General features: G+C 33.1%; 1 protein-coding gene across 7 annotated transcripts in view; it reads right to left on the bottom strand.

The window, feature by feature from the left end:
* The window catches only part of LRBA (LPS responsive beige-like anchor protein), a 786,930-nt gene that overhangs the window by 25,973 nt on the left and 747,357 nt on the right, over nucleotides 1-13,600 (bottom strand). For all 7 annotated transcript variants that reach the window (XM_043567604.1, XM_043567611.1, XM_043567619.1 and 4 more), the window contains exons 52-53: nucleotides 10,471-10,626; nucleotides 3,956-4,123 (exon numbers count right to left, since the gene is read on the bottom strand). In XM_043567604.1, the coding sequence (XP_043423539.1) occupies nucleotides 3,956-4,123; nucleotides 10,471-10,626 (324 nt within the window). The remainder of the gene's footprint in view (nucleotides 1-3,955; nucleotides 4,124-10,470; nucleotides 10,627-13,600) is intronic.

Raw genomic sequence — 13,600 nt, 5'->3', positions numbered from 1 at the left:
CTTAAAGAACAGAATCTTGTTGTTATGAAGAAAAACTTAAATAGTTGTGTGTGTGTGTGTGTGTGTGTGTGTGTGTGTGTGTGTGTGAGCGCGCGCGTTTTTCAGTAGACGCCATTCCCATAAAGGAGAAAGCTGATATAGATTAGCATGTCTGATTGCAAAGAGAAAAAAAAATGCCACCTTTCAATCAAATCAAAACCAGAACGTGAGGATGGAAAACTACTTTACTGAAATACTATATACACAAATCTATGCAACACCCTCACAGTCGGCAAACATTTGTTTCTAAAGCTAATCAACTGTGGCTTTTAAAAAATTACTCAGAAACCTCAAAATATTTAATAAGTATTTAGTTTCAAATGCTTAATAAGCATTTAGTTTATGATCTAGTAATACAATATAAAAATAGTGGATAAGAACTATTTTGTAAATTTTCATCTTGCTTATAAGATCATTTCAAAGTTTAAAGTATTTAAATGTCAATTGAGTGCACGGGGGAGGGGGGGTGATTTTCTCCAAAATTTGAAAGTGGATAGTTTGTATAGTATTATTCTGAAGGAAAATTGAGTGTTTCAGGAAAAGCATCCTGGTGCACAAATTCAGCTCTAAAACACAGAGTACTAGGGCAAAGGAAGATATGCTTCCGTGTAGAAAATACCTTTCTTTAAAATGTTCTCGTTCATTTTATTTAAAAATCTACAACTAAAGGGAATTGAATCTTAATTTTTCTTCTTGGTAAGAAAACTGCATTCTACAGGAGGTAACCATCACAAAACAAAAGAGTCAAAGATGAGAAACTATCTGTTATTCAGGAAAATGAGGCCTTTGCCACGTAATCTAGGCATAGTTTATAAAACATGTGCATCCTTTTAAAAGCCCAAGTTATAGTATATATGGGTTTTATCCAGTTTGAATTAGCTGGATTTTGCCCAAGCAATGTGTATTTTAATACTGGATAACATGATTTTAAAAAGATAGTAATAAAGCTATAAACTTTACATATAGCACTAATACTAATTTGTAGAAAATGGTGCAGGCTTATGACCCTAGCAAGTAAAAATGGGAGCTTATTCTCATGATTTTTGAAAACAAAACAAAATACTTGAATGAGCCCTAAAAGATGCAGAAAAAGCCATAGCATAGTTTTCTTTAACTTACCTATTTTCCTTTCATGAAAGGAAAAAGTCTATATTCAAAATTTTAAGTTGAGACATTGTATGCATTTATAGACCAGATTGAAATTATGTATAAACAAAGCATGGGCATTTCTTAAAGGGCATGTATATTGCATCCAAGAGATACAATATAGGAATAAGCATAACCTAAAATTCCTCATGTGAACAGCTCTGACTTGAGCGGCTGCATCGTGGAGCCATCAAGGAGCCAGAGGCTTATAAAATCCGAACCAGCTTGCATGAATGTGTAAAACACAGTTACACGCGCGGTAAAAATGTCTTTGTTTTTGTTTGTCATTTCTTTTGAAAAGCTTAGACTGGCTTGTTCATTTTTCTATTCTAATGTGTGGAAATTCTCATTATATGAAAAAGTGCCTATTTGTCTTTCTCCCAGATTCATCCTTCAAAGCTAAAGCAAAATTAGATTGGGACATCAGACATTATAAAAGAGCCAGAAAGGATGAGGTTCACTTTGAGAAAGGTAATTTAATTTAGTCAAGATACATTACAATTTTCTAAAATTTTTATGAGATGTGCTGTTATGTTATTCTTTTATTTTTTTTTTCTTTTCATTACCAGCGTTACTAGGAGTTAATGTCCACCATACTGCAGACAATGAGAGGGTATAGATGAAGTGCCTTATGAAAAATATAACATTATAATATATACTCTAATGCCAACAAGATGGTGTTTGTATGGTGATTTATTTGCTCTAAGCATTCTGTGCTTCTGATAACACTTTAAGTCAGTGACTATTGTTGCTTTCATTTTACAGACAAGACAGAAGGACCACAGAAAAGCTTAGAACTTAGATTTGTTTTACTCCAAACTCCAGGATTTGGTCAATGCTACTGGATTCATTTTTTCTAGAAGACATGCATGTAAAAACCATCTCTAGGATGATTTATAAGGTATTTATACATTTCTTCCTTCTGGAAATGTTGAATATTTCTAGTATGAAAATATACTTTAATTTCTGAAATGTAACAGCAATTACATATAGGTATAGATAATAAGCCTCCAGCTACTTCTTGGAGTACACACTGGTAATGACCATGTATAACATATAGAACACAAATTAGACCATGGAAGTAAAAATAAAATTTTTTTTCTTGTGTTTGGATTGCTACATATGAATGAGACACATTACTTTAAGGCAAGAGAAAGTTCTTCCTGTATATTTTCAGATAAGTAACAAATTATATATTTATTATTTATGTTAAACGTAGGTTTGTCTAAGATAATTTACTGAATCGCGGTAACTGAGTTTATAAACCCAGGAAAAAAAGAAATTGAAAGGAGACACTCCTAAAAGGCCAGAAATGAAGAAGGAGCAGAATGTGAGGGTCCAATAAGAACATGAAGTACTTTTCAAACGAAAGTGAAAAACAAAATCCCTTAAGTTTACATGTTTAAACATTTTATTGTAATTATGTATAAAATGCAGATGTCTCCGTAAATATGTGAAATACACATATGAACACATTACCCTCCCATATAAACACTAAAGTTTGACCTGATCACAAAGACCATATTATCTAAAGCATCACAATCTTATTTTTAATATTCTATTTGTATAGGGAATTATCCCTGATTTAATTAACATAAGAAATATACATTACTGGATTTAATAAAAATCGTGTTTACCTATCACACAAAACAGAAAAGCATAAACAGCTTTGATAAAATATCTCCCATATACTTCTTTTAAAATTATACACTGGCTTTTGACTATTTTTACATATTTCACTTTCAATCAAATATTAAACATTTAATAAGCACAGCTTTAAGAAGTCTGTCCAAAATGTGACGGAATTAAGCATGTTCAGACTGTCTCATAATTTGGAGCTAAGGGACAGAAGTAAGTGCCATAGCATTCAGGTAAAGCAATCAAGGACAAAATGGTCCTTCCTTTTAACCAAATGTAGTGCAGCTTGCTTTAAATTAAGAAACTGTAAATATTTAAGAGCAGTTAAAATGCTCTACTTTATGAAGTAAAAATCTAAAGCTATTCTTGCAGGAACTCTTCAGTGTTGTCATAATCATTTTAATTAAATTCTCATTTTTCAGGTGGTCCCTTTAATTGTTTTTTCCTACTTCTTAATGTGTTTTTCTAAAGCCATTTCTTTTCTGCAGCTGTGTGCGATTGGTTTTAATGGTAGCTGCTTCCTTTTTTGCCTTCTGTGAATTACAATTTTAAATGGTTACACATTTTTTGTTTTACTGCCTTCAGCATAGTTTCATAAAGATGTTTAAGGCTGTTGGTGAACATTTTCATTTCCCATATGAAAAACCAAGAGCCAATTTGAATATTCCATATTGGCCTTTTATGACCTGTTTTATCTTTTAATATGTAAATGAAAGCATATTCTTTATAAAGACTGGTTTGTTTCCATGAAATTATAATTTTTCTTTTGCCCTCTTAAAATATGAATTCAATAAACAAGATAATATGTGATTGCTCTTTTATGTTTTGTCTTGTTCGTGAATGAAACACCTCTCTTTTATTTGGTGACAGCCATTTCCAAAGAAGAACTACCATGTTCAGATCATAACCTGTAACATGAAAAATCCATAGTTGGATTTGAATTATCAATGTTCACAAACTGTTAATAATTGAAAGCCTATCTAGACCTTCCTTAAATTATAACTAAGAAATTAAAATGACTCAATAATTCAGTTTCACTTTCACCACGATGAAAAATGTAACTTCAACATCACTGCAGAATGTTTTTATACATCACTTGTGATAGTTTACTTATAAAATGAGTTGTACTCACTGCCCGGGTTATCTCCAATCCCACTGCTTTTTCCATTCCAGTACCAGAGCAGAAGGGTTGCATCACGTGACCCTGAGAGAATGTAGCAATTTCCCCCGATATAGGACTCAGAACGAGTGAGGCAAGTAACCACATCCCAATGGCCAAATACCACTTGGATCAATTTTCCTGAAATACAAAACAATTTTCTTTAAAGCTGAAATGAAAAAAGGTAAGAAAATATTCCAGTGACCATTTAACTTACAAGATAATGAAGTCATATTAACTCAGATTCTGATGATTCAGGATTTATAATAAAATTTGATCTGGTCTAACCTAAAAGTTTTCTCTGAATATTAACAACAAAAAATCAACTGAGCAGTGATAGTAACAGTTTTGAAAGACATATATTAAAACCGTTTCAACAAACAGTATTTGAGGGCCATGATGCCATATAGCATTATGTCCATGGCTACCATAAATAATAAATAAATCATGTCTACTGATTAAAACAGACCCAGGAGAATTCAACAATTTCAGCAATTTCTTAAGTTATTCTGTAGGATTCAAAACAAAATAAAACTTAGGTTCCTTTCTTTAAGTACTTTATAACTTAGACTTTACTAATACACACTTGTCTCTGAATTAGTAAAGAGTTAATGTATTTTTTTAAAAGTGATCTATACAAGGACCACAGAAATCACTCTGGAGAGTTTCTGTGGTTTTTTTTTTTTCCAAATTAGAATTACATGAACTAAATTTTGGTAAAAAGACTAATATATTATTATTGCAGTTTGAGCCAGGTCATTCCATCTCTGTTTTAATTGTCTGAATGATGAAAATTCCTTGGGGGCTCATGATGAAATTCAGATAATGGCAGTTTATCTAACATTAATGACTGGGGGTGAAAAGGAGGAACTCTAACTAAACTTACTACAGATCTAGGGTTTCAGACACAGGATGGCTTGTTCACTAACAGTGCCAGAAAAAAGAGTAAAGCCCCCACTTTCAGTGCCAGAAAAAAAAGTAAAGTCCCCACTTTTAAAACCTTTGTTTAAAAATTAGGATGGTGTTTATAATTCATACATACTGTCTAAAGTATTAAATAGCTATAGAAGCCCTTCCACTCCATCCCCATGGTTTCTAGCTAAAATTTTCCTTCCAAAAGGTTTACAGAATGTACAGTTGAATGTCAGAGAATATCTGTCTCTAATATTCAGCATAAGTTTTTTTATTTTTGAATAAATGTTTCAATGGGGTCATATAAATATAATTCAAATATTCAAGAAGAAAGACCACTAAGCTGAAAAAAGATGAATATGCCTTAAAAAGTTTGTGTTTAATTTGTAACACATCATAACCTATTCAAAAGTTTGAGGTCTCAAGTATTGGCATCTAAGTATATTTAACTTTTCAAGATAATCATAAATATAACTAAAAAAGTACTTATGTTAACTTTTTTAATTCTTCATTTTAATAGGTCTCTTACTTTTTTAAGGTTTTTAATGTTTATTTTGCTTTTGAGAGGTGGGGGGGGGGCGGTTGGAGGGGCAGAGAGAGAAAGACACAGAATCTGAAGCAGGCTCCAGGCTCTGAGCTGTCAGCACAGAGTCCAATGCAGGGCTTGAACTCACAAACCAGGAGATCATGACCTGAGCCAGAGTTGGACGCTTAACCAACTGAGCCACCCAGGCGCCCCAGTAAGTCTAATACCTGTTAAAAAGGCTGCAAATTTAAAAATAAAATGCTGAAACATAATTTATTTAACTCAGGTATAAGATCAAATACAGTGTTTTCACTCTTGCAGAGAGCCTACTACTAGTAACTTTAAATTCAGATTCATCTCAGGCTCAAATTGCACAATTAATAAAATGCATTTTTTCTCCTATGTATAATAGTCTTCAGTTAAAGCTGGTGTTTTAACTGCTAAAGTTAAAAATGTGTACTTCTGAATTTCTTCAACTTTTTAAATGGATATCAAAACATTTCATTTAAAAAATTAATTGTATCAACAAAGATCAAGAATTCAAGCCTTCTTAGAATAAAAAAAATGGAAATGAAAAGAGCAAATTAAATATGAAAAGATATAATCATTTCCACATCATTTCCAATTTACATGAAGAACAAAGTGGAGAGGGTTAGTGGTAAACTGGGTGGTGTCAGAGTAAAGGCAGGCCTTACAAAGGTTAAGACAAAGTCAGCTGAATGCACTCTTAGTACTAACTGGAAAACTGAAGGCAATGTCAGTGAGTTGTAACCACTGAAAACAACTGAACATACTGTGTTGGTTATGTTTTTGGTAACAGGATGTACAGTTATTTCTGCCTCAGCCTACACCTAAATGTTGAGAACATGTAAACTACAGGAGTAATGTAAATAGATTATTTAGGGCAGGCCTATTTAAGATGTGATGGCCATCAATCCAGTGGGTTGTAGAAGTGAGGAGGAGTTACTACGATTAACAATCAATGGTACAAGAGGAACACAGCGCACGGGAAATCCAAGTGCTTCCAGGAGCCTTGCAAAAAAGCGGCTATTCTCCTGATAATTTACCTAATTTCCAACTCATGTGAGAACAAAGTGTAAAGATTTAGCTGGACAAGTGGGATAAATTAACTATAGTGGCAGAATCTTCCCAGATCCATTTGTTAATTCTAGGGTAAGTCATCACTCTGTATCTATAATGTCAGTGTTAGAAAAATGTATACTCTGTCACTATGGTTCTTTAATTAAAACTTCCTTGTGTTTTAATTTTGGCCCCCAAAGTTATCACGATTATTTTTTATTCAACCAATATTTACTGAGTGCTAAGCATTAGGCCTTCTTACATGTATATTGGTGGTAATTAGACATGATGCCTGCCCTTATAGTATTTAGTGTCTAGTGGGGCAGACAGACATTAAACACAAACATATGTAATTATGAATAGTGATAAGTATTATAAAAGAAAAAAACAAGATAGGATCAGTGAGAATAATAAGGTAGAATGAATTTAGATTGGGCATCAAGGAAGATTGAAATGAGGGAGTGATGTGACATTTACATATTTACATCTAAAGCCTTTCATATTTTAATACCAATTAATTTTATTTTCTACAATGTATACTCTGGACTCAACTCTGGAAAAAATTATTTTTTTAAGTTTACTTTTTCCTGTTCTGGCAGCCTTCCTCAGCAATAGTTGTTATTGCTATGAGGTTGAGGTTCACTCCTCCTAAATAAATCACAGCATATAAATACCTGCTGCTCTTTTTGGTAAATTATTTTCTGATAATCTCATAAGTGTTCCTCAACCTTTATTTTTTGTTTCCTTTAATACCAGTCCACCTCTCCACACACTAATATCAAATATTACCACAAGCACTAGAATATCCTTTTTTTGACAGAACAAATTTTCTAGTTAATGTTTTATTTGACAGCTGTGCTACAAATAAAAAAAATTCAAGCTCAGGACTCTACACCACTGAATCTAAAATGTGGCCTGAAAATAATTCCCACTGCCGAGGGAAGGTTTTATTGTTGCCTCTGCTGTTCTGGTTGTGTCCCGAAAACATGATTTATGTTCAAAGAATTTCCCGTTACAACCAGTTTCTCTCCCCCACCCCACCCCACCCTGAATCTAATAACGGAAGAATTTTTTTTTGGCTTATGTGTGAAAATATAATTGAATTCAACACTTGTGATAGCTTTGCTATTATATATTATTGATCATATAATTTTCCCCTTGCTTTTCTGGTAAACCTAAAGGAGAAACTATTTAATATCCCTATTGTCATAAAACATATATTTACTCTAACTGAAGTTACTTTAAATAAAACTAGCATCAGAGTTTGTTTGTATAGAAGATATTAAGAAACATACTAGGACTATCATTTCAGGATTTTTTCATAACTTTTCTAGCAAATGTCAATATTTTTATTGTACAAGCTAAGTAAGTACCACTAAAATGAAGCTTAGAATAAATCTACCACTTATGAAAATGTTTTACACACACTCACACTCACATATCCAAAAAAAAAACCCTGTAAAGTGGAAGGTTTTTGGAAAGAAGAGAAGGAATGTTATCTACTTTATCACGTCTAATGTAACATGGCAGACACAGAGGAACTTAGTGTCATACATTATAGCATTTTCCAAAATTAACCAATATTCATGGGTACGCCTATATGAGATAACATGGTGTAATGATAAAGAATGCTACATCTGAAGTCAGAAGAGCTGGCTCCAATACCAAGTTCAATTACCATTATCTATACAAATTTCAAAAAAGTTACTTAACCTTTCTAAACCTCAGTTTTCATCATCTGAAAAATAAGGATGAAGATACCTGTCTTGTCTCTCACAGGACTGTTATGAGGCTGACACAATATCATGTATATGAAAGAATTTTATAAATTCTAAAGAACTGTGTGAATGTAAGAGTTATTTTAAATGTTAGTATTACATAAAAGTGATTATTACAAATTATATTACAAATATTAATAGTCAATGCTCTTGAAAAGTGATATGAAAGGTTAGCAAATTAAAAAATACTCAAATGTCAAAACCAAAGACTGACATAATATATGATTCCACTTATATAACATTCTGGAAAATGCAAAATTACAGAGATAAAGAATAGATCAGTGGTGCAAAGCTGAGGTGGGGGAAGAGGCTGATGGCAAAGGGGGGGCACAGGGAATTTTGGGGGTGACAGAACTGCTCTACATCTTTATTATGGTGGTTATGTAATTCTATACACTGCTTAAACTTACAGAACTGTAACCCAAAAAGAATTCATTTTATGGTATGTAAATTATGAAATAATTTTTTAAATGTATAAAAAATGATATGCAATCTAAAAGAATGTTTAAGAAAATTTTGTGAGAGCATGTAACAATTTTAATCTGAAAGTTTATGCAAAAGGGGAGCACAATTTGAGGTCAATGATTCTAATAAGGTTGTCATTACCATAACAGTGAAAGAAGAGGTTAAAATTTAAATTCCATTATTAAATCAGAGAAAAGTCACTGTAATAATAAATAATTTTAGGAACACATCAATTCCATTGCATTTTTTAAGAATTCTAGAGGAGTTTTAGGCTCAATAGTAATCAACCTTATAGACCTCAACATGCAGTAAGTGCCTAATTAAAGAAAAAGACTAGAGGGGCGCCTGGGTGGCTCAGTCGGTTAAGCGGCCAACTTCGGCTCAGGTCATGATCTCGCGGTCCATGAGGGCTGTGAGTTCAAGCCCCGCGTCGGGCTCTGTGCTGACAGCTCAGAGCCTGGAGCCTGTTTCAGATTCTGTGTCTCCCTCTCTCTGACCCTCCCCTGTTCATGCTCTGTCTCTCTCTGTCTCAAAAATAAATAAATGTTAAAAAAAAATTAAAAAAAAAAAGACTAGTAATGGTATTTTCTTTCTGGACCTACAGAACATAGGATACACATTTTAAGAAAACTATCATCAGTTCAATAAAAAAATAAGTAAGATCATGGCAAAAACAACTTGTAGGGTCTATTATATGAACAGTATATATTCAACTATTTTTCCTCTACTTTCTCATAGCTATATTACAATACATTCATCAAAATGCATTAGGACAAAATTTTTGAATAACCAACAATTAGTTTTTCAATATATTATACTTACTAAAGCAGAAACTTGGATTCATACATTCTATAAAGATTATAAACAAGACTGAAAAATGATTTACTATAAAACATTTAATTAACTAGAAATTAAAAAGAATTTCCTATTCTCACATGTAAGTAAGATATTTGTACATCCTTGTTTTAGGTGAAATTTCTGCTTCCACAGTATTATCAAATTCTGATATATTAATATCTAATTTTAATTCTTTCAAATATTCAACTACATATTTACTATAAATTGATTTCCTCCTATAACAGTTTCTAAAATATTTTAAAGAGACTTCTGAATTTCCTATATACAAAAATTTATAGATCTTCTATAATAATGATGAGTTAAGCTTGGTTTGTCCCTTAGTGAGATACATGCAAATGAATATATACAGTTAAACTTTTATATTTTAATAAGAGCCCCTGTCACACATGAAATCAGTAGTCAGCTAATGTCCTTCATGATGGTATAGCTTTCAACAATGTTCTATGCAGAATTAAGTGGAGGCAAGATATCTACTACTAAGAAATACAATTAATGAGAAATTCCAGTAAGGAAAAAAAAAAAGCCCTTTATATAACACAAAAGTGGGAAAATACACCTATAGGTATGTACACCTGCTGTACGATTATGTTACTTACATGCCAGGATACGATTTCAAATGAATCATTCATTCGGTAGGCATGAGGCTTGGAAGACAGACTTACTAACAAACTGCCTCTTAAAAACATGCTGAAGTTAACTTAATAGTGAACTATATTATAGATTTTTACCTAAAAGGGGAAAACAGTGTCTCTTCCTTATGTTACACATTTTAGAATTCTGTAATTTGGGGAAGGAAGAAGATGAGAGAACATTCTAGCCTCTCAATGCTACTTGTAGCTAACTTTAGTTCACTGATGAAAATAAGTTACCTGTGTCTGTAGAGTAGACTCGGAAACTCTTATCCCAGAAGCCACAGATGAGAATATAGCGGTTGTCCGAAGTGATGACAAAGCACTGGGAATGGACTTGAATACTTTGGTCTAAAAGGTCAGTGATTTGCCTCCTGTGCATTCCTGTATTGCTGGCTGTGACAACAGAGGAAGAGACAAAAATTGTACTAAACCCACACATGTACAAAAATCCTAGGGTCTGTGATACTGGTGGTTGGGTTGAGGGAGAAGCATTCCAGGACAAGAATATTTGACCTTTAATTTAAAATTTTAAACATAAACATGACAATATTTGAAAAACAAAACAGGAAAATATATCCAGTTGTTGGAAGAATGTGGGTAGCTAAATTCAATGTCTCAAAAAGAAATTTTGCCTAGAGGGAAAAATAATAACATACTACAATTTCAAAATAGTATACAATTCTCAGAACATGCTTTCTAGCTCTTGGACAAGACCAAACTAGATTACAGTCTCCAGATTGCACCACAGTTAGGTTTGTGCTTCTGACAATCTCATTACGTCCATTGTCATGAGAATGGATTCATGTTGTGACAATCTATTACCTTTTAACTTTTTGTCACAAGAAAGCAATATTAGAATTTAAATGTCATATATTTGAAATATTGTAACATCTTGGAGTACTTTGGCTTTAACAGGTCTTTAATTTGACTAGATGTGAACTCCTTCTTCCCCTGTTTACAGCTGTACTTGCATGTAAGGAAAGGGTAGAATGACTATTTATTAAAGATACTTGTAATTGAAAAAGTCAAAGCACAGCACACTGCCACTTTCTTACTCCTTAAGTAAGCAATAAAACAAGACAGTCTGGCAGTGTGTTTTCAAAGTGCTACAGAGCACCTGATATGGGGTTTGTCACTAGGCAGAAGGTCAGACACAGAGCAACATCAAGCACATAGGAAGAGTAATAATCCTCTAGAAATATACTACCAAGCATGCCATTATCAGAAAAGGAATTTTCACTGAGATGCCTTTCTTGGCACCATGAGGCCAACCAAATAGAAAGCTTTGTTTCCAGTGACCTCAGGGTTATTTCACCAACAACCTTCCAATACAAATAATAGTTTTGATAATAATAAAGAAATTTGATTGTACCAGAAATCATAACAAGATAAATTTCTGCATCTGATCATTACATTCTTTGCATCATAGTTTTCAGTTTGGTTTTTTTTTTTTTTGGGTGGGCAGGGGAAACCCCAACCTATAAGTGCATTGATAAAAATAAAAAATAGAAAAATATTCATTGCATGTAATAACTAAGTTAATGTGGCCAATCTAAGAGAAGGCTCAGAAAGTGATGCAGAAGAAAAAAAGTATTCAAAATACTTTCCAGTGCTGTATTAAGAACCACTGGGGATACAGAGAAATCAACTATTCCCTGCCCTCATGGCAAACATGACCTAGCAAACATATGCATAGACATAGTGGAATATTCTGCTAGTGTCTGTCTATACAACTTAACCAAGGAAGATTATTAGATAACTATTTGATAATAGGCTTCATATTACTTTTGGGGGATTAATGAACTAGAAAGTGACAGCAGCAGTAAAAAGGGCAGAATCCTATTTGGGGATCATTCTTTTGCCACCTCCTTCCCACACAAAGGGAAGCTGCTGGCAAATAAGAAAAGCTTTTATAAGTACCATAGTACATTACAGAGAGACAATAGTATCCAACTGCAGTGAAGCTGTATGGTACAACTTAGATTTTTTTATTCCAAGAAACCTAGCAATTAAAGACAAGGCACGTAATACTTTCTATACTGGTTACTACAGTACTTCATTCCACATGAAAACTGTAAAAATGTTTATTTGTTACCATTTATATGACTTTTGCTTCTAGGATATAAACTTTCACTGGTCTTTTTTTGGGGGGGGCATGATTTCTGGTGGGGGGGAGGATCTCACTTCACAGATTTGGGTATGTGCATAAATTTTAATTGAGAGATCACAAAGTACCCATGAGTACAGGCTGATGCCCCTTCAGCATTCAGATGAACTATTTTCCAAGTAAGTGCTTGCCTATAATTTAATATTGCGACATCCATCCATCCATCCGTCCATCCATCCATCCAATCTATTTAATCTATCTATCTCACAACTGCTTCCTTTATCTCATTGTCTCCCAAGATTCAGTACTGAAGGTGTTTTTATTTAATGAATATTAGGTGTATTTGTCCAGATAAGCATTCTTCAAACTGGGGCATGCACACTCCTGGCAGGAGGGTGGTATAAGATTTCCCAAAGGATAAACAAGCACAGATGGTTTTAAGGGAATCAATTTCTAGTTCCTCAACTTTTATACGTTCTCTTCCCTGAAACAGCTTTGGCTGAGAACTCTCCTGTGAGTTTTCTTCTCTTATGACCCTTTCTGCATGCTCTTCTTCCACTAAATAAAACAAAGGCATATTTCTTTTCTATCCAGGATCTTACTATAATGCTTTATCTGGGTATGAAAATCTCTTGAGATGAAAATAAAGGGACAATTCAAAATACTGATGTGAGGCTGAAAAGTGAATGCCAAAGTATCAAATCATTCTGTAGGGCCGGTGGTTTCCAATTCATCGCTTTCAATAAAATGGAAGGAGGATCTAATCATGATGTCAATTGATAGATCGTTAAAAATAAATTTCCAATGATAGATTGTTAAAATGATCACTTAATGACAGACCATGAAAATAATTCTTAATAACAGATTACAATATAAATTTTGTCACATAACTCAGAGTTCAAAGATTTCAGAGACACTGTGAAAACAAAATTCTTTCCTTTCCCATCTATTTTCTCACGTAGGTAACGTTCCTCAGAGCTTCCATCTACTGAAAAAAAAAAAATAGAAAAAAAAAAAGAGGATAGAACCATTGACAAATCCTGTCTCATTCAACAACAAATAATGTTCACTCAAATACATGAGCAAATGGGGAATGGAGGGGCAGGGGGAGGAGAAAGTCCCACCCATTTCATTAAAGATGTATTTCTAATAAGTGTTTCTTTTTTATGTTTAATAATGTTTATTAAAAATTATAATTTTAATAAGTGTGTATAATATTTGTAATGATAACTCAGTGTACATTAATTTCTTACAAAACTG

Source organism: Prionailurus bengalensis, chromosome B1, assembly GCF_016509475.1.
Source record: "Prionailurus bengalensis isolate Pbe53 chromosome B1, Fcat_Pben_1.1_paternal_pri, whole genome shotgun sequence".
Classification (NCBI taxonomy): domain Eukaryota; kingdom Metazoa; phylum Chordata; class Mammalia; order Carnivora; family Felidae; genus Prionailurus; species Prionailurus bengalensis.
The sequence above is the reverse complement of the archived record's forward strand: the minus strand, read 5'-3'. Positions and strand labels throughout refer to the sequence as shown.